Here is a 23,702-nt window from a genome sequence, read left to right as displayed (position 1 = left end):
GGGAAGGAAGGGTGATGCTGAAACACTATCCATCAGCTTTTGTTTGTTTGTTTGTTTGAGGTGCCAAAGCCAAAGAACATAAAACTTACTAGGTTAGACCAGGTCCACAAAACAAATCCTTCTGCATTTCATGAAAGGTTGTGTGAAGTGGCCACAAAATATGCCTCTTTAAATCTGGATGATGAGGCAATTCAGAGAAAGTTTAATACACTGTTTATTGGCCAATCAGCACAAGATACAAGGAGGAAACTGCAAAAGACTGACAAGGCTATCAATTTCACAGATGATAGAGATTGCATGTGAGGTTTATAATAATAAGGATCCAAGGGAGAAAAAGGAAAAATGAAACAAAATATAGTCCTATAGAAGAAGTCCTATACACTCAAAGCAGCAAAGGCAATCTGAAAGTTTGGACTCTCATGGGCCAGAAGGATGTGACTTTGAATATAGTTGACTACTAAGGTGTGACTTTGAATCAAAGCTGAAGCCAGCTACATCAGTGCTTATAGAAGAACAGGAATCATTACAGCATAACTGCCTAGTTAAAATTGAACAAATCTCTTCTAGCAAACCAGATTTGAAAGGTGAAACACTGAAAAATGCAGATTTAGAACACAGACAAAAGTAGCTTTACACAAAACAAAGAAAAGCTGGCTAGGCTTTACTAACTTGTGGGATGAAACAGAAGCTAAACTCTTAGCTCAGGCTACTTCTGCAAGAATAGTAAGAGGGCAGTAACTCCTGGGGAATACTGGAAAGGATTTTTCTGAATTACCAAAACACAGGCAAGTGTAATTATTTACTTTTTTTTTAGTAGATACTTTTCCAGAGTGGCTGGAGACTTTTCTCTGTTGCAGATGGGGCTAGGGAAGTAGTTAAAACCCTGTTGATAGAAGGAATTTCCAAACTTGGGTGCACTCAATGCCCTCATCCAGGTCATCAATAAAGATATTGAAGAGGACAGGCCCCAGCACCGACCCCTGAGGAACACTACTCATGACCGGTCGCCAGCTGGATTTAACTCCATTCACCACCACTCTCTGAGCCCAGCCCTTCAGCCAGCTCCTTACCCAGCCAAGACTGCACCCATCCAAGCCACGGGCTGCCAGCCTCTGCAGGAGAATACTGTGAGAGACAGTGTCAAAGTCTAGGTAGACCACATCAACAGCCTTTCCCTCATCCACCAGATGGGTCACTAGATCACAGAAGGAGATCAGGTTGGTCAAGCAGGACCTGCCTTTCATGAACCCATGCTGGCTGGACCTGATCCCCCGGTCATCCTGCACATGCCGCATGATCTCCCTCAAGACAATCTGCTCCATAACCTTCCCTGCCGCTGAGGTCAGGCTAACAGGCCTGTAGTTCCCCAGATCCTCCTTGTGACTTTTCTTGTAAATGGGAGTCACATTGGCAAGCCTCCAGTCTTCTGGGACCTCACCAGTCAACAAGGAGTGCTTATAGATGACAGAAAACAGCTTGGCTATCACTTCCACCAGTTTCCTCAGCACTCTCAGGTGGATCTCATCCGGCCCCACTTGTGGCAGTCCACTTGGAGTAGTAAGTCTCTGACCATTTCTTCCAGAATCACAGGGGGGTTAGTTTGCTCCCCAGCTGAGACTACCAGGTCAGAGTGTGGAGTACCCTGAGGATAACTGGTCTGACTTCTAAAGATAGACGTAAAGAAGACATTCAGAACCTCCACCTTTTCCTTATCCTCAGTGGTCACATTCCCAGCCTCATCCAGCAAAGAGTGGATATTCTCCTTCATCCTCCTCTTACTGTTAATGTACTTATAAAATAGTTTCTTATTCCTTTTCACCCCAGTGGCCAGGTTAAATTCAAGCTGGGCTTTTGCTTTTCTGATTTCACCTCTACACATCCTAATGACTTCCTTGTATTCATTCTCAGTTGCCTGTCCCTCCTTCCACAGGCGGTAGATTCTCTTTTTCTCATGGAGCCTCAATAACAGCTCCCTATTCATCCACGCCAGTCTTCTTCCCCGCTGGCTCATTTTTGCGGCTCAGAGGGACTGCCTGCTCCTGCGCCCTTAAGACTTCCTTCTTGAAGAGCAACCAGCACTCTTGGACCCCTTTACTCCCTAAGACTGAATGCCAGGGTACTACCCCTACGAGTCTCTTAAATAATTCACAGTCCACCCTACGGAAGTCCAGGGTAGCAGTTTTACTATTCCCCCTCCAGGCTCCACCATGAATCAAGAAATCTATCATTTCATGGTCACTCTGTCCAAGACAGCTCCCAGCTGAGGTGTTATGTCATTCACTGCCCTTTGAAAAATATGGTAATCATCTTCAAGCTCTCCCTTTTGTATCTAAAAAAAATCATATGGTTAAGACTCGTAATTTCCATATACAGCTTTCTATCCTTCCTGACACATTTACATATATCCATGTTTTACAAGCTATGTAGAAGAAAAAAATAAGATGACATCTGGAATAGGAGACAGGCCTCAACTTGCACAGCATTTGAATAGAAGTGACAGTTGCAGCCTCCCAAATGCCTGGAATAGTTTTGTTTGCTCAGAGAGTCCTTGAAACAAGATCTGCTGTACCAGCTCTGTAATACTGAAGAAATTTTCTGCAACACAATCTATAAGGCTTTCCTAAGGAACCAGAGAATTAGGCCTAACCTACTCACTTCTGCAATTAGCTTCAAATAATAGTTAAAAGGACAGAAACCACAGCATTTGGCTACTAGCTGATGTATACATATTTAATAGATTTGTCTGCAGCTACATGAGTACTCTTTTAACTCTCCATATTTCTAGTTGTTAGTGGATTTAAGATCGCTTTTCATCATAATTTTAACATGCATTGAAGTTAACAAACCTGTAAACTCATCCCATACTGTGAAGAACCCCTCATTCTAAAATGGATTTGGCTTGTCTTTGTCATGCAGTTTATGTACCTCTTCTACAAGGTCACTTGGTCATGCCAGCCAAGAAGGTTTAGGAGTAAGAAGAACAGCAACTTCAATGCACCCCGTATACTTTCAGAAATTGTGAAAGTTATTCTCCCCAGTGCATTGCCCTCAGCTCAAAGGAAAGGACAGTGGTATCCACAACCACCAAAAGCCATGCTAAAAAGGATGCAGGCAGCTTAGTATCTGAAAGAGCTCAGTGACCTACAGTGATTATGACTTATAAAAAAAAACACCTGTATGTTTTCATGTTATGAGTAGACAAAGAATAAAATGTGTATTGTATAAATGCACACAGATTTTAAGCAAAGATCACAGTTTCATCATGCTAGGTTACAAGTAAATGCATATACTTTCATGACCCTCAAAAGCTAAAATCTAAGCTAGTAGGAATTAAGTGAATCCTCCCACTTCTCTCAAGCACTTTCCAGTCATATTGATGGAAGTCCTTCCTGAAATTTAGCCCCCGAGACAGAATGGAAGAAATAAATAAATAAATAAATAAATAAAATGGGAGAAGTGGGAGAAAGTATCACTATGGAAGAAGCACTCCGGAGCTTCTTCCATAGAAGAAGCACTCTTTTTTCCATAGAACTGGAAAAAAGTATGTAACCCATGTGTACAATGAAATCTGGGTACAAATGAGAAAATTGACACTCAGTATCCAGACAAACAGATGCCAAAATAGATGCCAGAGTTTAACATATCCATGCAAGTATATACTGATAAGTTAGGTAAATATAATTCAAAGGTACGATAAAAAGTATTTGTAAGACAAATTTCTCTTATGGCCTTGCCAGAGATCTACATGGGTGGCAGCACTAAGGAAACAAGTTTTATATTGCTAAGACTATATCTTCCAAGTTATAACAACTTAATATATTACATGTCTGCATATAAAATACACCCCTATTTGACCTGAGAGAAAAATGAACACATAGTAAGTGTAAGGTAAGCTTTAAGGCATATACATGACTACAGTAACAAAATTTGGATACTATTTTGGGTTCAGATTATACTAAAACTAATGGAAACACAGAGAGTTTCCTAACCTTCAGCATAGAGCAAGGTTTACAGAATTCCTCAGATAATGCTTACATCATCGCAATATTCTGACTTGTGAATCACCACTGCTTTGGTAGGAACAGTGGATTCTGACCTCCAGATATTGAATTAATGCTTTGGCCAATTCTTTTGCTGAAGACTTTTCCATTCATCTAACATCATTTCTTGAACTAATTCTTCCATTGGTTTCCCTTCAGCAACTCTATGAGTTTGTAGTTGTAAAGTAAAATCCGTTAGCTTGTAACATGCCAGGTTGGAAGAGAATATTAATCTCTAAAGTAAGGATAGTAAACAGAACACTTGGAATGCTTCTCACCAAACTACAGACCTAAATTTTACTTACAACCCATAGTAACTTGGTGTATGACTTTTATATTAACCTAACTTGTAAAATAAACCTATGGCCTGCTTGAAATTAGTTTTATGAGCAAGAACTGTCTTCCAACTATTGGACTCAGTTCTGGTATTTAACCAGTCTTATTGTAAGTTGAAACACTGCAGATTCTACAACAAATCACTCTATCTTTTGGTCTAGGATATTCTCAACTCTGTTTCACCAGTGAATCTACTTTTAACAAATACATCCTCACTTAAAAAGTATACCAACCACAGTTGTGTGGTTTAATATTCACACACTGCTTTTTTAATTTATTTTGTCAGCTTGCACAGGTGTTTATCACCTGCCTAAGACAGATTAATCCTAGTAAAGTTTCAATTTGTCACAAAGCACAGTAACGCTGATACGCTCAAGGAAAATATAAATACATCAATCAGCTTTGCCAGTTTTTGAGCTGTGAAGACAGAAGACAAGATATCTAAGACTAAAGCACCTCTTCAACATATCATTTGACTATTCTTTTTGCCAGTACCAGGAAAGTGCCATAACTGCTTTAAATAGAACCACTTGTTCCTACAGTATGCTCAACATGTACCATTTAAGTTATCAGCAGAAAAACATTTGCTCCTAAACAGAGACAGATGCAGGAAGAACAACTCTTTTAATCATAATTGTTAAAATAACCAAATACTTTAAACTACAGGAAAACCTATATTGCACAGATCAACTCCTGGATACTTCAAAATTGGTTCATCCTTCTCCCACCCAAAACTATTACACATAGCAACAGAAGCTGAAGTTCGTTAAGTATTTTCCTAACACTGACTGTTCTAGAAAAACTTTTCATTAGGTCCCTTCTCACAGGAGAAATACAGCTTTCCTTCCTTTCTTTGGATCCCAGGTTTCATATTTTTTCTAACACTGATTACCAAGATCAGATTTTTCTAATATAAAAATGCAATTGTTTAGATGCAATTTGGAAATTGACTTTCATAAAATGGCTTGGATTGGAAAAAAACTTGGGAGATCACTGAAGCTCTTAAACTCCCTGCAATGGGTAGGGCTGCCACCACCAAATCAGGCTTTAAAGGGCCCCATCCAGTCTAGCCCTGAACTCAGAAACAGGGCATCCAGAGCTTCTCTGGCTAGCCTGTTCCAGTGCGTCACTGCCCTCTGAATAAAATTATTTTTCCAAACATCTAATCTAAGTCTCCCCTCTTTGAGTTTAAATCCATCTCCCCAGCAGATCATGTAAAAAAAACCAAACCAAAACAAAAAAACCCACTCCACTCCACTTTATCATGGACAGAAGCATAATTAAGTGACAGCAAACTCTGCATTTCATCTCTGAAATTGTACAAGCATGCTGGAAGAATTTGTTGTGAATGTTCTGTATATTTAGAATTAGTCAAAGAAGAACAGATTTGTTCCCTCTTCCAATATGACTAGACCGTTATCAGTCTTTCAGTCTGAAAAATTAACACATGCATTCAAGCAGACCTTTAAGGCCAGCTCTGAGCTACTATCTGTGCTGTGAGAAATAATACATTTACCACATTCCCTAGAGCAAAAAGTCGGGAAAGGAGCAGCAGTGCATATATTCAAGAACTCTGAAGGACTGACCAAGCATTACAAGATCCTAAAGAGGATCCTCTTTAAAGAGATGGAGTAAGTGATATGAAAACAAACAAACAAATAAAAACCCACAACACTAGGAATTCCAAAGAAGTAAAACCACTATCAGGCAAAAGTGTCAGCTCCCCAAACACAGAAACAATGGCAGGATAAAAGCTCAGAAAACTCTCTCAGATCCAACCCATGCAAGATTACGGCAGATAACCCAGACAAAAAATCTTCAATCAAAAGCACCTGTCCCTTTCCAACTAGAAAATATTAGAAGGACATGCTTGAACGTTTGTTTGGAAAAGATGTCACTGCAGGTAGGATGAACCAAAGTCTGAAGTGAGTGTATTCCACGTGGGAATTTCTAAAGAAATCAGAAGAGAACAGTAAGGCACATGAAGTCCTTAATTTCAAAGCATTAGAAAGACCATCAAGAGATAACATAAGACCAATTTGCATTGTACAAGTTAACTAGGGAAGAAAAACACTGAATCAAATACTTATAAAGATTTGCAGATTTGCACATAAAAGTTTTGGCTTTATGTCACAACTAAGAAGCAAGAAAAGTCAGTAAGACTGTAAACTTGAAGACAAATTTGGAATTTCCCATTAAAAGACTAGATGTATCCAACAAAAAGGAAGATGGATTTTGTGTCAAGAAATGGAAGAAAATACCACAGAATAAATACTAACTCCACAAATACCTTTCACGGGAATTGGTTATACTATGTGCTGCACTCAGTAAAAATAAAAATTCATTTATCTGAATTACCAACTGACACAAGTTTATTAAATTGTTCAGATTGTGAAAATAAGTTCAAAGAAAGCACCTGTGAGGACAGCGTATATAGCTGCAGTGCTTATATTTCATACTTGTTAGCTGCAGAAAAAAAAAATAAAAAAATTACAACTATGTAATTTGTGATATATGCAGCACATATTGATGTTGTTCAGTCTTAAAGGAAATCTGAAGACATAATAAGAAATAACTTAAATTATGCAAGTATTTAATACACATTCTTGTCCTGTAATACTTTGCAAATAGAAGCTTAAGAATAGCAATGTAGACACAGTCCTGAAGGCAAAGACCCTGTAGGTTATACAAGCTTGTAGAAGTCTTTCCAGAGATGCACAGAAATAAGCTATTACCAAACCATAAAGCTATACAGTATCCCCATTTAAACAGATTATTCACAATTGCCAGGACCATAACTACTTTTTAAAATGGTAAATCACACCAAAAAAGAGAAGAGAAACAAAATCGAGCGGGGGTTTTTGTTTGTTTGTTTTGTGTGGGGTTTTTGTTTGTTTGTTTTTTAAATCTGTCTCAATACAAACACACAACTGCAACTATCCAGAAAAAACAACTGATACTATCTACCCTCAACAAGTACGCTGACAATACAATGTTGCAAGGAGTGGCCAACACACCAGAAGGTTGTGTTGCCATTCAGAAGAACCTGGGCAGGCTGGAAAGACAAGCAGTAAGAAATCAGATGAGGTTTAACAAAAGCAAGTGTAGAGCCTTGCACCTGGGAAGGAACTGTTAAACTATTAGTACAGGCTGGGGAACGACCTGCTAGAGAGGAGCTCTGCAGAGAAGGACAAGAAGTCGGTGGACAACAGGTTGGCCATGAGTCAGCAGTATGCCCTGGCGGAAAAAAGGCCAGTTGGTTTAATACACAGCTGCTGCAGTGTATTAAAAGGATCTTGGCCAACAGGTCAAGGGAGGTGGTCCTCTCCCCCTAGTCTGCCCTGGTCAGGCCTCACCAGATTCCAGAATCCCCAGCACAAAAATGACAGGGATCTCCTAGAGAGAGTCTAGCAGAGGGCCACAAAGATGATAAAAAGAGCACATGTCATATGACAAAAGGCTGAGTAACCTGGGATCTGTTCAGCCTTGAGAAAAGAAGACTGAGAGGAGACCCAATCAATGTCTATAAGTATCTTAAGTATGTTAAGTATGGGGGACAAGGGACACGGCCAGCCTCTTTTCAGTGCTCTGTGGGGACAGGATAAGGGGAAACGTCCATAAACCAGAGCATAGGAAATTCTGCACCAATATGAAAAACTTCTTCATGGTGAAGGTGATGGAGCACTGGCACAGGCTGCCCAGGGAGGTTGTAGAGTCTCCCTCTCTGGAGATATTCAAGACCTGCCTGTACAGCCTGGACTAGGGAGCCTGATTTGACAGGGGGGTTGGACTCGTTCTCTGGAGGTCCTTTCCAATCCCTACAATTCTGTGGTTCTGTTACTCCTGTATTTATAAGTTAAAATGTGAAAAACCCCGGCAGTAGCTTGGACACACATCCCTGTCCCCTCAGGGCTGAGTCTGCAGGGAGAGCAGAACATAAACTGGTTAAAATCTTGTATATGCTACCTGCCAGATGACAGCAATTCCATAAGGCAGAGGCAAATTAAACAGATAAATCCTTTAGGTAAATTTTGAAGCATATCACACCTGAGAACCATTATTTAAAAGCAAAAGCCATTGGGATATTTGAAAAATAACAGATTTTCCACATTAAGGAATCCCTTAAGTAATACAACCTTCCCAAATTACATATACACTATTCACACCTTATCTTAAAAGATGTGAAGTCACCAAAATGACATTCCTCTCAAAGGTGCTCACAATGAGGTACAGGTTTAGGTTGGATATCAGGAAAAACTTATTTGCAGAAAGGGTTGTTAAGCACTACAAGAGGCTTCCCAGGGAGGTAGTTGAGTCACCATCCCTGAATGTGTTCAAAATCCTTGGATGCGGTGCTCAGGAACATGATTTAGCAGAGGGTTGTTAGAGTTAGGGTACTATGGTTAGGCTGTGGTTGAACTTGATGATCTGTAAAGTCTTTTCCAACCTGAGAAATTTTATGATTCTGTGATATGTAACTTGCATTCTGCATACAGATATGTGAGTTTCCAGAATGGTATTTACTGCACTGAAAAGATTACACTAGGCAGTTTTGTTCTTGTACTTTACTTGCTTTCTTGCATCTTAAAGAATTCACCACTTACCCAATCTAAACTATTAAAAATATGGTAAGCAGTAAAAGCTCCCATCTTTTTGACTCCCTACTGATTACCAAGATTTCAGTAAAATGAAGAAGACAAATGGCAGATTCTGTCAGATGCCTCTGCCAAGATATAAACTTAAAGTCTTATGTTTTACAAGGAACTGATGTCAAGACATATCTACAAAGATCTTGAATTGCTGGGCATATTTACTGCTGCAGTGATGGATAAACTGGTACAAGCCTGAAAAAAAGGAAAGACACCAGTAACTGACAAAAACTTCTTAAGAACTGCTCTCACATTTAACTAAACAAATCTGTCACAATTGCATTGTATTTATTTATTTTACCCATCTGACTTAACTCCACTTAGACAAACCTTTCTGTCACCATTCAGCTTCTTACAGATTTTCTCATGTATAAAAACGTATCTGTTTATTCTAGTTTTAAACAAGAAGGAAAATTATACCAACTCAGCTTCTTACAGGTTTATATAAGATGAACGTATAAAATAGTATTTGCAGTTTACTCAGTACTATAATTCAAGTTAAGAAATGAACCAACATAATTAAAAACAAGTTGCAACATTAGACAAAAAACAGGCTTCATAGCAACAGTAATGGGCAGTGAAATTTTGTCACCTTCTGCTGTTTAAGAGATACAATACACTTTTTGTTCATTCTTTGAATTCTCTTCCTTGGACAAGGCAGTCCAGTTACTTTCAGCTAAAGCATTTATTTTATCTAAAACTAATCTTCTCCGGAGACTGAAAAGACTTAAAGTTAGAAAACAAACTCTAAGTCCTCTCTCCATTTCCCTACTTCTAAGGTTCACCAAAACACCAGATCCTTCAAGTTTTTCAGGTTCTATAAAGGTCCTCTGTACATAACTAGTGACTGATAAAAAACTAACTTAATTTTTATCTTAGTGTGCTTTAATTATGTTTGTGAGATTGCACAAATACCCTGAACACCTTTTTTTAGAAAAAAAACAACAACTTCTAAAATACCTTAGTACTTAATAAAGAAGGGTAATTTTTAGCCATTTCCCAAGTCAAAAGGGTAATTCGATGCACAGCCCCTCATTAAATCATCACCAAGTGTTAGGAATCAGTGGGTCATTCAAAACCACAGCTGCATAATCAAGCTTTTCTAATACTTAAGAACTCATTTTCTTGAGACATAAGTACAGATAAAGTTTCTTTTTTAAAAGAAGTTCAGACTTCAAGTACGTTTCCTAGTACAAGTCAAGTACAATATCCTTAACAGTAAACTGTTTCCCTTGCATTTAGAAAAAAAGTATTTTAGCCAGCTTGTTTAGAGGTTTTTCTTCAGACATCCCTGGAGACTTGGCTGTTTTTGCAGTTGCTTCCATAGGAGAAGTCAGCTCCATCTCAGTAAAGCATTAAACAGAAAACATATGGTCTTTGTAAGTCATATTAGGAAAAACCCTGCAGACCAAAACATTAATTTTTTGGCAAGATTCCTTGGCAGGGGGAAAAAACAAAAGAAACAAAACTGAAATCATATGGAAAAAGTTCAGCTAAGTGACTATATGGACTAACAAAATAAGAAATAGAAAAAAACAAATTTCACGTACTATTTTTCAAAGAAGATGCATGAAGACAATAACCCAATTATGACAACACTTGGACTAGATGATCTTGTAGGTCTTTTCCAACCTTGTTATTCTATGTGATCCTATGATGAATACCAGTACGTGACAACAATATATAACTTTCACCTAGTTCTACAGAAAATGCACACATACAAAGATCTGGCTGGCAAGCATGAAGTGTGCAACACAATCTGTAAAAGTAAACTAAAGAACAATCCACTCAGGGAATAAGATAAAATTGTGATAGATGAAGCTTCTTGTTATGTAATAAAGATAGTCATATATATTAAAAAAAAAATAAAAAAATTAACTGGTTTTCTTTAAGCTACAAACCACTTTAAATGGTACATTCTCCCTCCTCAAGGCTTGGATTAGCTCAGTTCTCACAGAATAAGGTATATTTTCATCCCCAAAACTAAGATGTAATATGTGGATAAAGGGCAATTTCTGAAATTTGTAAACTTCTTATTAAAGTATGCTAATTTGGAAAGCTTGAAGTTATAAAGAATGCAGAATGGCATACACTGTCTGCTATATGAACATCCCATCTATACCACCAATTACACAAGTATTGGTTCTAAGCTGGAATCTTAGTGTGGAAAACCAAAAATACTACTCATTTATGACCACTTATTTTTATTTGATCTGAATAAGCAATTAGAATATAAGAGTGTATTTTAATTTTGAGTGTTTCATTAGCTATCAGAAGCATTTAGAATAACTTTGCAAGAACACAAAGACCACTTTCCCTATGTATTTAGTATTAACATCCATTTCATATACACATTCAGAGAACTTGAAACAACAAAGAGGTAACAGCCATTCAAAAGAGACTGGTGGTTCTATTATACTCCCAGTTCCTCTTAAAAGTACTAGCATTGACTGTTGTAGATAAAGCAGACAGATAATTACTTCAGCAGTTAATTCTATTTGATTCTAATAAATGGCCATAAATACTGCAAAAGATTACTTGTGATACAAACTGTACAAAAATACTTCAACTGGTCTGACAGATCCATGGATTTAATTGAGGACATGGATTAAAACTAAATGGCTGAAGCAACCACACCTATGATAAACAGTGTAATCCCTGAATCAATTACTGGCACAATTTTCAGTTCAGCTTACAACAGCAAATAAAATTAGAATCGAACAGCCATGATAGCATAAACTATCTGATTTCAATTCTCTGCTACACATATGTCCCAATTCAAACTTCCAGTTAAGATTCCAAAGGTAGGGAAGAGTAAAACAAAAAGTAACCTTGTGTAGTGTTGCCACAATGGCTTTCACTTACAAGTTACTGGGCTTTGAACGCTCATCAATAACTTGTTAGTACACTCCAGTTTTATATACTTGCTAGAGTATATATGCATTGGTATGCAACTTTCCTTCAAAACCACAGTACAGTTATGTGGATCTTCTACTTGAAATCTCACAAAATTTGCAATGAAAAAACTGAACACTGATCTTTTCTAGGTCAAGTTTAGCTTCTCTTTAAGGTGATTCTCTTGTTTCCTACAGTTAGATTTATATTAAGCTGAAGAAGATATTCACTTTCCTCACTTCATCTGTAGCTCCATGGGAGGCTATTGCACCTGTCCAGTCTACCAGCTCAGTTGCCTAGCTCTTTATCAATATATTAGACTATGAAAATGTAATGAATTGTTTCAAACCCAGCTTTTTCTTCCAGGAAAGACACCTAATCTATTATTTGGGAAAGACGTCTGTAATCAGGACAGTCACCAGACAATAGATCTAGACATCAATAAGGAAAAAAAAAGCTCAGTTTTTATGAGTTGTTGATTAAGTAGTATAGTCAACATACTGAAGCGTATTTTCACTTTTGCCACCACAGTGCATTACTATCAGTACAGTGTTGCTTATAAAGCAGCATTTAGGTAAGAAGACTCTCTAAAAATGTTCTTAATGAGCAGGTTTCACAGAAATCTGAGTTGGGAAATTGCATACTACGTTCTTTTAAGAATACCCCTTTTCAGCTCCCTGCCACTATATATATATATTATATGTGTATATATATATATATATAATGTTTTTAACAGAATTTCAAAACAACTTGGCCAAATCAAGCTGCCTCTGCAGTTGTGTCTATCTTCCTTTCAATATTTCTCCTCTTGTGCCATTTGTCCTAATAAATAAATAAATAAATAAATTTTTGCTTCAGAAGAGACAGTTATCTCGTCATGAAGGCTCTTCACAGGCACCTGATTACAGTGTTCTAACCACCTTATTTTTAACAAAAATAAATAAAACCCCTTTATTCATTTATTAGTAGCAGATCTTGTTGTTTTTTGTTCAAACACCATGAAATGCCCAGTTTGCAACTAGGTTCAGTCACTAAAGGCTACAGCAGAAACAGCTCTAGCCCCTGTTCAAGAAGCTATGCAGCTGAGGGCAGCAGCCAGCATGCCAAGATTACAAAAACTTTATACTGAGGCCTAACGCTCAGCTGACAATACTGCATCATTGTGTTCTATGAATTCTTATAAGCCTGAGACCTACTCCTCTCACTAAAACAGACAATAGTCAAATCTACTGAGAAAACTGTACTAATGCTTCATTTCTACAGATGCAGTCTGGGATGAAGCACTGAACCAACAATTGCTATCTTTGGCCTGAGTAGTACTCACTAGAACTGAAAAAGGCAAAGCAAGTGTTGTTATGATTCAGTTAGGATAAATATTACAGCAACCAGTGTAGGCTGAAAGATTCATGCACCTTACTAGAATGTATTTGAAGACAAAGAAAATTAGTGACAAAACACTTTCTGCCTTACACACTATACTCAGAAGTTCTTTGAATCAAAGACAGCAAGTTAAAACACTTTAACTTTCTCCATCTCTCACCTGTAGTTCTATATACATTGTATCCTCACACGGCTCCTCTCAAAACCGCAGTTTTGGTCTTCTCGATACAAAAATTATTCTGTAAATTTGGCCATACATGTTACTCTTGTGTGCTTTTTCCAGTTTTACTATCCCTGAGGTGACCAAAAGCGTTGACTCTTTACTTAGGAAAGGTACAGCAATTTTTCTATATTTCCTGTGTGGGAATCAAATGTTGTTTCTGCATTTAGAACAAGATAAGAATGATCTCAGTATCTAAGTGAAGCAATTTGTAGTTATTAAAAATTAGGTAAAAGTCATAAGTACAAAGACTGCAGATCCTGTTTGCCCAGGCTCCTGAAATAAAACTACTGATTTTTGGTGCTGGACAAACAAGACCTGAGTAATAAAGGATCCAAAGAGGAGAAGTTAAAATAACTAACAATATACCTGTATAACTAACACAATGTATGTTTAGATATATATATGTAATATTTTCTTGTCCACATTATAAAAACACACAAGTCATGAAATACCTAAAGATGTGCCTGAAGAGATCAGGAAGAACTGGAACCATTGCCCCTTTCCTGGACCTCTTTGTTTAACAAAATGTTCCTCAGACAGAATGGAAGAAGCATACCAATACGATAAGAGTACCGAGACACCTTGGAAACAAACAGCAGGACGGCGAATGACTGGCACAAGTCAACACATGAATTAACACAGAGTGTAATTAACAAATGCAAACCTCGGGTAAAATTGTAACCTCAATTGTACAATAATTGTAATACTCAACCAAAAGGGGAAACAGAGGAGGGGAAATGCATGGGAGACAAGGTACTTCTTAGGTAAACATCTGTTTAACCTTTGTTTACTTATCAAGTGTACATCAAATAATTGCTGCTGGAGTAGTATAAGACTAACTTAAGGAACAGAGGTGGTAATGCTAACAACAACTTGATGGAACAATAATAATTCTTATGCCATTAATATGCATTTCCCTAATGTATTAAAACTCACATCATGGTTCAGGTTGGAAGGGATCTCAAAGCCCATCCAGCTCTACCTCCCCCACAGTGGGTAGGGTTGCCACTCGCCATCAGGCTGCCATCTGGCCCCATCCAACCTGGCCTTGAATGCTTCCAGGAAAGGGACATCCACAGCTTCTCTGGGCAGCCTGTGCCAGTGCCTCACTGCCCTCTGAGAAAAAAATTTCCTCTTAATATCTAACGTAGGTCTCCCCTCTTTTAGTTTAAAGCCCCTTTGTCCTGTCAATACACTCCCTGATAAAGAATTTAATTAACGTTCTGATAACCCACTCCTAAGGTGCAGGGAGGCTGCTGTTATTATAAGAACAAAATAATAACTTAAGACTAGTTAACATGCTAAGTTTCATTGTCTGCTGCAAAATGGGAAATGAGAATTTATAAGAATAAAGCCATAGTCTTTAGTGCAGAGGCTCTTGGTACCAGGAAGCCACCAGCTAGCTCTCAGATGCCCCAGAAACTACCTTGCATCAAGCAGCCAGGCAGTAACAATCACCCCACAGAGCTGCCTGCATAAGAAGATGGCCCGTGAGGCTCTGAGCAGCAGACTGCACCACCAGGCACTGGATGGAACACAGGAGCAGGTTGGGCTCGGCACTACCGCACTTCCTCCCCGTTCCCCTGATCAGCTGAACTCACAAGCGCTAAGAGAGCAAACTTGGATGTGTCAAAAGCTGGAGAGAAATGGACAAAGTAAGAAACTGTACTAAGAGATACGCTGAGGCAGCCAGAGAGCTGCAGCGTTAGAATGGAGGCACCAGAACCGGGGCAGCCAGCTGCCTCCCTCTCCTCCCTCGCGTTCTTTCTGAAGTTCCTGCTTCGGGACCTACCGCCCGATGCACAGAGGTTCGGACCCACATCGGAGCAGTGCAATCGCTCTCTTGGATCCCGCTGCCCGCATCACCCAGCCCGGATCGCATCCTGCCCGCCGCCACCAGCCGAGGCGGCGCCGCTCGAACCCGTCCCCACGCCGCTGAGACGCCGCCACTCTGCCGCGTCGCAGCGTCCCGCACCGGGCTGCGGCGGTGGCGCCGGAGCACCGAGCTGTTTGCGCCGCTTCAGGGGCTCCCTCCTCGTGGCACACCCTCTGCCACTGGGGCCGCCCCGGCGGGTCACCACTTTGTTGAGGTTTCTGCGTTGCTGCTGGCAGCGGTCGGCCTCGCGGAGGTTGTCGAAGGGGTCCGATTCGTCCTCCAGCATCTGGTAGAAGCGGTTGGCAACAGTGCAACTGAAGCACTCCTCCATAAAATGGCACCGCATCCCATGGACCACATCACAGCCACGGCTGCTGCCGCAAACACCGCGCGGCTCAGCAACGCTATCACAGCCGCAGCATTACGGCACACCCCTACCCACCTCCGTTTTAAGCCTCGCCAGCCAATCACACCCCAAACTACCGGCTGTCTGCAGCCACAGCCTATCGGCACTGCCGACCCCGCCCACCGCCAATCCTAGACAATGATAAGGGTGATCAACCAATCCCTGCGCGGCCTTGCCCCATCCTGTTAGCTGCTGCAGCCAATTAGAATGCAGCGACCTGCAGAGCCAATAATTGCCCGCTGACCAGCTGGCGGGAGGGGTGAATCATAGAATGATCGATCCCAGTTCTCTCAGCTGTTCCCCATAAGACGTGCTCCAGATCCTTCACTGCTTTGCTGCCCTTCTCTGGACAAGCTCCAGCTCCTCAATGTCTTTCTTTTTGTGAGTGGCCCAAAACGCAGCACTCAAGGTGTGGCCTCACCAGAGCTGAATACAGAGCAACAATCACCTCCCTGCTCCTGCTGGCAATACTATTTCTGAAACAGGACAGAATGCCATTAGCCACCTTGGCTACCTGGATATAATGCTGGTTGTTGAGCCAGCTATCAGCTGATGGTCTGGAATCATTTTCTTCCTTACAGCTTGCCAGCCATACTGCCCCAAGCCTGTAGCACTGCATGGGGCTGTTGTGACATAAGCACAGAATCCAGTGCTGAGTCCTGTTGAACCTTGTACAATTGGCCTCAACCCATTGATTCAAATTGCCCAGCCCCCTCTGTAGGGCCTTCCTACCCCCAAGCAGATGAATGTTTCTTCTCAACTTGATGTCACCTGAAAATTTACTGGGGGTGCATTTGATCCCCTCAGCCAGGTCACCAATAAAGATATTGAACAGGATGGGCATCAATATTGACCCCTTGGGAGTACCACTCATGACCAGCCACCAGCTGGACATACATCCATTCACCATCACTCTCTGGACTCAGCCTTCTACCCAGAAAAGTATCTACCTGTCCAAGCCATAAGCTGCCAGCCTTGCTAGGAGGATTTTGTGAAAGACAGTGTTAAAGGCTTTACTGAAGTCTACATCACCATCTTTACTTCATCCATCAGGTGACAGATCAGCCAGTCACAGAAGAAGATCTTGCTGGTCAAGCAGGACCTGCCTTTCAGGAACCCACACTAGGTTTCATTTTTAGCACTAAAAATTTTGACTGTTACATGAAATAGAAAAATAAACTTTTATAAAATAAAGTAATCACAAATGAAGTTGCCACATTGATCCAAGTTATCAAATAATAATAATAAAAAAACCTGTTTATGTTGGTTTTTTCCCTGATCCCTTAAAAACAACATTAACACTTCTGAATGGACAAAGGTGGAACAAGAAGAGGGCACAAGAAAAGGTGGCTCCCCTGGTTGTCCCACACATGCCATGTCATTGCACTCAAAATGATCTGCTTCATATCTTTCCCTAGCAGCAAGGTCAGGCTGACAGGCCTGTAGGTCTCTAGATCCTCCTTATTACCCTTCTTGTAGATAAGAGTCAAACTGGCAAACCTCCCATCATCTGGGACTTCTCCAGTTCACCAGAATTACTGATAGGAAGTGGACTGGCAGTCATCCCCAACAGTTCCATCAGCACCCTTGGAACTTATCTGGCTCAAGGACTTGTGGCAGTCTGGATGGAGTAGGTTACTTAGCTGTCTCCACACAGAATTTTGGGGAGTTTATTCTGCTACCCATTCCAACCTTCCAGGTCAGGAGGCTGAAATGCAGGCACAGCACTACACAGAGCAGCCTGAGCAGCTGAAAGACATAACTAATTGCTTTATGAAAGTATTTTGTGATTTGAGGATGTTCCAGAGGAATGGGGTGCTCCCCAGCAGCAGGCAAATGATGGACCAGAAATGCTGTAGAGGCTCTAACTTCCTTCTTTCTACTTGGAACTGCAGTGGTAATACAGTTCTTGCACCTCAACAAATGTGTGCAGTAATACCGGGCAGCTCACAGATGTAGCATTGCAGGGAGATATACAGCTTTGACAGTGGTAAGGCACTGGTACAGGCTGCCTGGAGAGAGTGTGGTGAATACCCCATACCTGGAGGCATTCAAAGCTAGGTTGGATGTGGCACTGAGCAGCCTGATCTAGTGAACTGTAAACCACTCTTAGTAAGGGGTTGTAACTGGATAATCTTTAAGTTGGTCTCCTCCAACTGTGAGATTTGTTCCATTCAGCAGAAATACTGAGTGGAGATCCTCTGCTTCCACTTACAACCCAGCCACATAAGACTACGTCATGGTTTTATGATTTTTGGTTATTGGTATTCCACCTCATAACATAATGTAGTGCACTAAAAGTTGAAAAGTTAATGTTCCAGGTCTGGGTACCTGTCCCAGAAGAGAAGAACTACTACATTCCCCAGAGGAAAGCTTGTTGTTCTGCTGTTATTTCTGCTCAGGGAGAACAGAATAGGTCTTGGTATGTTACCTGACAGCCCTTCCAGTCATCTGGCTCATCTCTGTTGTGGGTGCTGTCTCATCACAGCATTAGAGTAAGGCTTTCAGCTTTCAGACACTCTATTTGATTTATTAGCTTCAATTCTAATTATATTATATTGTATTATAGTGTGTTATCTTGCATTCCAATATCTTATTTAGTAAATTAGTTTGTTTCTCCTCAGATCATTGCCACTGTTTTGTTTTAGGCCCATCTCTCTATCCTTTTCCCTTATCCCTTTCCAGGGCATGGATCTGCAGGTCCCTCTGCCCCACTAGTCACAGAACATGGCAAAATCAGCCCATAAACAGTTTACAGACTACATGCAAATAGTCCCATTAACTGCAGCAGAAATATCGGTCATTGCCGGATTTGGCTGGGTGCTACAAGTGCCCTTAGCACCTCTGATGCCCATGACCGATACCAGCAGCTCCTGGAGGCCCCAGTGCATGTCCACACCAGGCACAGATCCAACATCCCTGCACTGCCTTATCAGCTACAGCAACCCAATGAGTGCTATCAGCATGGCTTTCAGGGCTCCATAGCCAGCAAAGGGACAGACAGTGATTTCTGTGAAGATGCTCTGTTCCAGCAGTCATGGATTGCTTTCTCTATTTTGAGAATGCATGTTGATAACTTTTTTGTACACACCATCTGTTCTCAACTTCATCTTATCCTTAGCACAGGTCCTCAAAACCAAGAAAGCCCCTGCTGATAATTCAGAGCTGTCAGCCACCTTCTCCTGTCTCTAAGAGAGGCCTAGTGTACCTCATGAAACAAAACAGGTCCTGCCTTAGCCCAGGGCCTGAAGACTTTGTGCCTCATCCGTAGCTTTCATCTGGCTCAGTTTATGCAATGCATGTCATCCTAACTGCACTACTGGCTGCAGAAAAAAAACTTAGATTATTAGACTGTGCTCATTATATCTTCTTCCTCATTCCAGACATCATAAATAGGTTTGCATCAATAGTAATAACAGCAAGTAAGGAAGGACTGCTTAAAAGAGCTGTATAAAATTCTAGTAGTTGGATCTGATCTCCCAGGCTCCAACATAATGTAAAAGAAAGCAGGAAATTCTTGTAACTCAGCAAAGAGAATATGTGTTATCATCACAGAGCTCAGCTTAACTGAGAAAAGCAGCTAGTCACAACAGAACTAACAGCAACAAAATTCTAAAGTATTTTCATGAATATGATATGGGAATAGAATACCATGTAATAAGTGTTTACCTAGACAAAGTTATGAAACGTAGTTTTGTTTCCACAAAGTTTCTGAAGAAACAGCAAGAAGTACAACTCCTCATAGAAATGCTACAGTGACAGCTAAAAATTTTACTAGTTAGGAATCAACAAGTAAAGGATATATTTTCTAAAGTAAATGTAAACCTGTAAAAAAAAAATGTTCTTCTTTCTCTATTCTCTGAATAATGAATCAAAATAAAATTTATGTACTGCAGATTTCCAACACTGATTGAAATTTATTAAAAGTTTGGTATAGGATAGTAAAGAGAACCTGTTATATCTATTTGTGAGTTTTCACTACACAGTCAGTGTGAGAATGTGAAGTTACACTAAAAAACAGCAAAAAAAAAAACAACAGCCCCCCCCCCCAAAAAAAACGGACTAAGAATACTTAAGTGTAACATCCGATGTGAAACCAAGCCTTCTGTCTGAATATTTGGAAGGTACACTGAATACACAATGGCAAGAGGAGTTCTATGATGACAGTGTTGCACTTGATGTCTTCATCTCATATTTGCAGTTCAGCACACCAGTGCCTTACCTTCTGACAGGTCACTCAGTCGTGATAACCGCTGTGTGTCAAAGTTGCTTCTCTATCCTGATTCTCACTGTAAGTTGCTTTTCATGCGTGCAGAACAGCAGGTTCATAAGAATGTACAGACATTGAATACATAATTTTGTTACTGACAGTCATAACAAAGAAAACTCTTCAAATCAAACGATGGTTTAGAAAGCTGACAGTTTTTTTGCAACACTGGGCATGTGGGGATCTCTCCACCCAGCATGCACGCCCCAGAGCTAACTCATCCTTATTATATGTACTTAAACTACAAATTTGCACACAGTTTCAGTGAACTTCCTACCTATTCTCAGGATTGTCATGCATACTAAATCTAACACTGCACTTGCTTCTGTCAATAAAGGGATTGTTGCAAGGGGTCTTTGTTAGCCCATATATGATCCTGATGTTGGGGTATGCAAATTGTTCGCTTAGGTGGCTCTTTCCACCTTCCTGCAATGTTTACACAAAGGGCTTTGTACTGGGAGCAAGACTTGTTTTGCCTTTGAATACTAACTAAATTTTGTATGTCTTTGGCTTCTATTTTCACCAGATGACCTTTTGATTAATTTACTTTTTTAAAGGGCACAAGTGCCTAATTACAGGGGACAATGTTCCTCTGTCCTTTGCAGCTAAGCCAGTCCTAAGAAAGGACTCCTTGTCCTTTCTTTACCTTTTATACAGCCACTCTCTCCTGACAGACTCTGGTTTTCCAATGTGTAAATGCCCCCTGCCTTAAACAGAAACATCCCAAAGGGATCACACAGCTCAAGGGGGTAGAGGGCCTGGTAGAGACTGTGATGCTGGGTCACTTTTTGGATCTAGTTATTACATGCATTTTCCAGCAATGTGATTCTATGGAACTCAGTTAATTACATAAAGTTTTAAACTGAGCTTAACAAAGCTACATTAGTGGAGAGGGACCTGCTTATTTTAACCATCATTCTTCTACCACCTTCAAAAGATAAGTCTTGTTTCATTTTCCGCCCTCTAGAACATTCGGTAACTGGCTTCAAATAAGCTACTAGCACACACACAGAAAATATTGTCTTAAAAGGACAGCTGACTTGATATAAAAGCAGTACTTGGAAAATGTAATAATGAACAGGTGAATAAGAGGTACTATGACTACAGTTATTATGTGAGTCTATTTTACAGCATGTGACAAGGTTGCTTGAAGGTGTAACCATCCTTTGGCATATTGGCACTTTTTTTTCTACCTAAAGACCAGAACTCTCCAAATTTTTCTGTTTAGAATTTTAGAGCATCCCTAGAAATGTCTGAAGTATTCTTCAGAGAGGCAGTGTGAGAACCACAGCATTTACCAGGCCAGGAGAATTAGATGTAATTTTAAGTTCTGAGAGAGTTCAGCATCTTTAGACTCCCAAATCACGATACTCTTCTTGAATCTAACTAGATGGATAGATACAGAGGAGTTGACAGGTTACAGCCTGAACCAGTACACAAGCACCTGAGCACCTGCTGCAGCTGAGGGAGCCTAGAACCACCCTTCCTCACACCCCAATCCAACAGTGCTTCCAGGAGCACATATGCAGTCTGAGTCTACCTGGGTTTCCCATGCCCCTCCTCTTCCTTCTGGAGCCAGAGTCCGAACCAGAGAAGGCTGCACTTCAGCTCACCCTTTTTTCCCCCAAACTGTTGCTGAGAGAAATTAATTCACCCCTCCTTTGATATCTTGTCCTATGGTTCCTGTATCTCAAATAAAGCTTGTGTCATCACTGTTGTTTGCTTTACAATAGAACACAGATCTTCTCCATTGTTCCAAATGCTTACTGCCTATCCTTTCACTGTTTTTGTTCACCGTTGTAATAAAAGGTGTACTTTGTATCAGTGTTCAATAAGATTTGATCTGATGATAAGCACGTATTATGTTTTGAGAAAACATTTTATTGTTCCTACATTGTAGCAATTGGACAGATCAATACAATAGAAAAGATATTACAACAAAGATGCAATGATGAAAGGACTGGCACAATAGAAAGGTGCTATAAAGGAAGGGAAGAAGATTGCTCACCTGTATCAGAAGATTCTAGGTTTGCAGGGGAAAGCTTCACCAAGGAGGAATCTTCAGAAGGATATCTGTCCCCAGTGGCAATTAGCCTTTAAATGATGCCTTAGAGAGATGCAGCCAGGCTCCACCCCTTCTGGTCACACAGCTGATTTGCCTTTACCTGTGCTCCCAGGGCTGACTCTGTCCATTCCCCAGGTGATCAATCATGACTCAACAGTTACTATAAATACATTAACTATAATATTAGAGCTTTTACAAATTAAGTTAATAGCTTATGATCAAAATGGTACCAAGAGAAAATACATTTAATCTGTTAAGATGTTATAGCTCAGATGACTATTTTAGAATTGCTTTTATATAATGTGGCCTAGTTACATGTTTATATAATGCAGCCATTATCTTTATATGTATGATTGTATGTACGGAAAAGTAGAATGCTTAAATCCCTTGAGGCTATGCACATTCTATGCACATTTCTTTCTCTAGCAGTTGGGAGATATTTAGTGACATACTTCTATCTGTACCACACAATATGTACAGTTTTTTATGCTGTGCCACAGTATTCATTCTGTCAGTCACAGGAGTTTCTCATGAGGTACATGTACTACTTGAAGCATTACTTACATGTGTTTGGAAAACTATGAGGAGTATTCAGTTTGCATTTGGGATGCAACTACTCTTATAAAAACTCATTATTTTCCCCACATAAACATTGTTATCTTACAAGAATCCTCTTTAGGTTGTCTTCAAAGCTTTAAGTAGATCCAAACATGTGGAAACCTGTTCAGTCATTTTAGAAATGAAAGTTACATACTGCTGTGTTTTCTTTCCACTCCAGCTTCATGGCTACTCTGTTTATCTGACACTAATCTCAAAATTTAGCCAGTGATGTAAGTAATATTAGTTACTGATTTCATAATCTGCAACTGGTACAACTTAGAGTGATAGCACAGTAACCAGCACATTATCTTCATCTTAGTGGTTAGCTTCATACCAAAAGGCTGCCACCAAATCCTACGTAAAGCGTGTCCTGAATTTTAGCACTAGTTAAGAACACAGGAAAACAGCATAAAATAAATGGTACTTCTGTATCTGATGAAAACAAGACCTTTTCCCATTCCAAATAATCAGATTTGTAAAGGACTGAGTACATGAAATATAGTGGCTTTCAGATTTCACAACTTCCACACTATATGACATGCTTTTACCAGATAAGGCAAAATGTATACATATAACTACTTTTCAGGTTATTCCTCCTCATCATCACATCTTTCACTGTTCAGACACACTGTCATTACTCACATGGATACAAATCTTCTCTTGCTGTGCCAGGAGCAGCCTGGCAGCTGCAGTCTGGGCGCTGCTATCTGTGTATGGTTGCAAAGTTGTCATAGGTCTTGGGATACTGGGTATAAATGTACCTAAAACAGCTGTATCAAACTAGAAACAAGACAGACCCACAAACACTAACGTGCTAACATGAGTAACCTGCTGAAACTCTGAGCACAAAATACATCAAAAAAAAAGTAACACCCACGGCTCAGGGACCTCCTGGCACCCCTCAAAGGCCAGCACCCACCCCAACCGCCATAACGGTCGCCTTTCACAAAGCGCTACTCTGCCCG

The 23,702-nt window shown here is 40.1% G+C and overlaps 1 protein-coding gene across 1 annotated transcript; it reads right to left on the bottom strand.

Annotated features, from left to right (window-relative positions):
• Window positions 1–1,869: 1,869 nt before the first annotated feature.
• HABP4 (hyaluronan binding protein 4) lies at window positions 1,870–15,864 on the bottom strand. Its single transcript, XM_015849265.2, is given in 4 exon segments — window positions 1,870–2,329; window positions 4,036–4,204; window positions 10,289–10,368; window positions 15,395–15,864. Coding segments are annotated over 4 exon segments (705 nt in total). The 5' UTR covers window positions 15,746–15,864; the 3' UTR covers window positions 1,870–2,224.
• Between the last annotated feature and the right edge of the window lie 7,838 nt (window positions 15,865–23,702).

The sequence above is a fragment of the Coturnix japonica genome, chromosome Z, assembly GCF_001577835.2.
Source record: "Coturnix japonica isolate 7356 chromosome Z, Coturnix japonica 2.1, whole genome shotgun sequence".
NCBI lineage: Eukaryota > Metazoa > Chordata > Aves > Galliformes > Phasianidae > Coturnix > Coturnix japonica.
The sequence above is the reverse complement of the archived record's forward strand: the minus strand, read 5'-3'. Positions and strand labels throughout refer to the sequence as shown.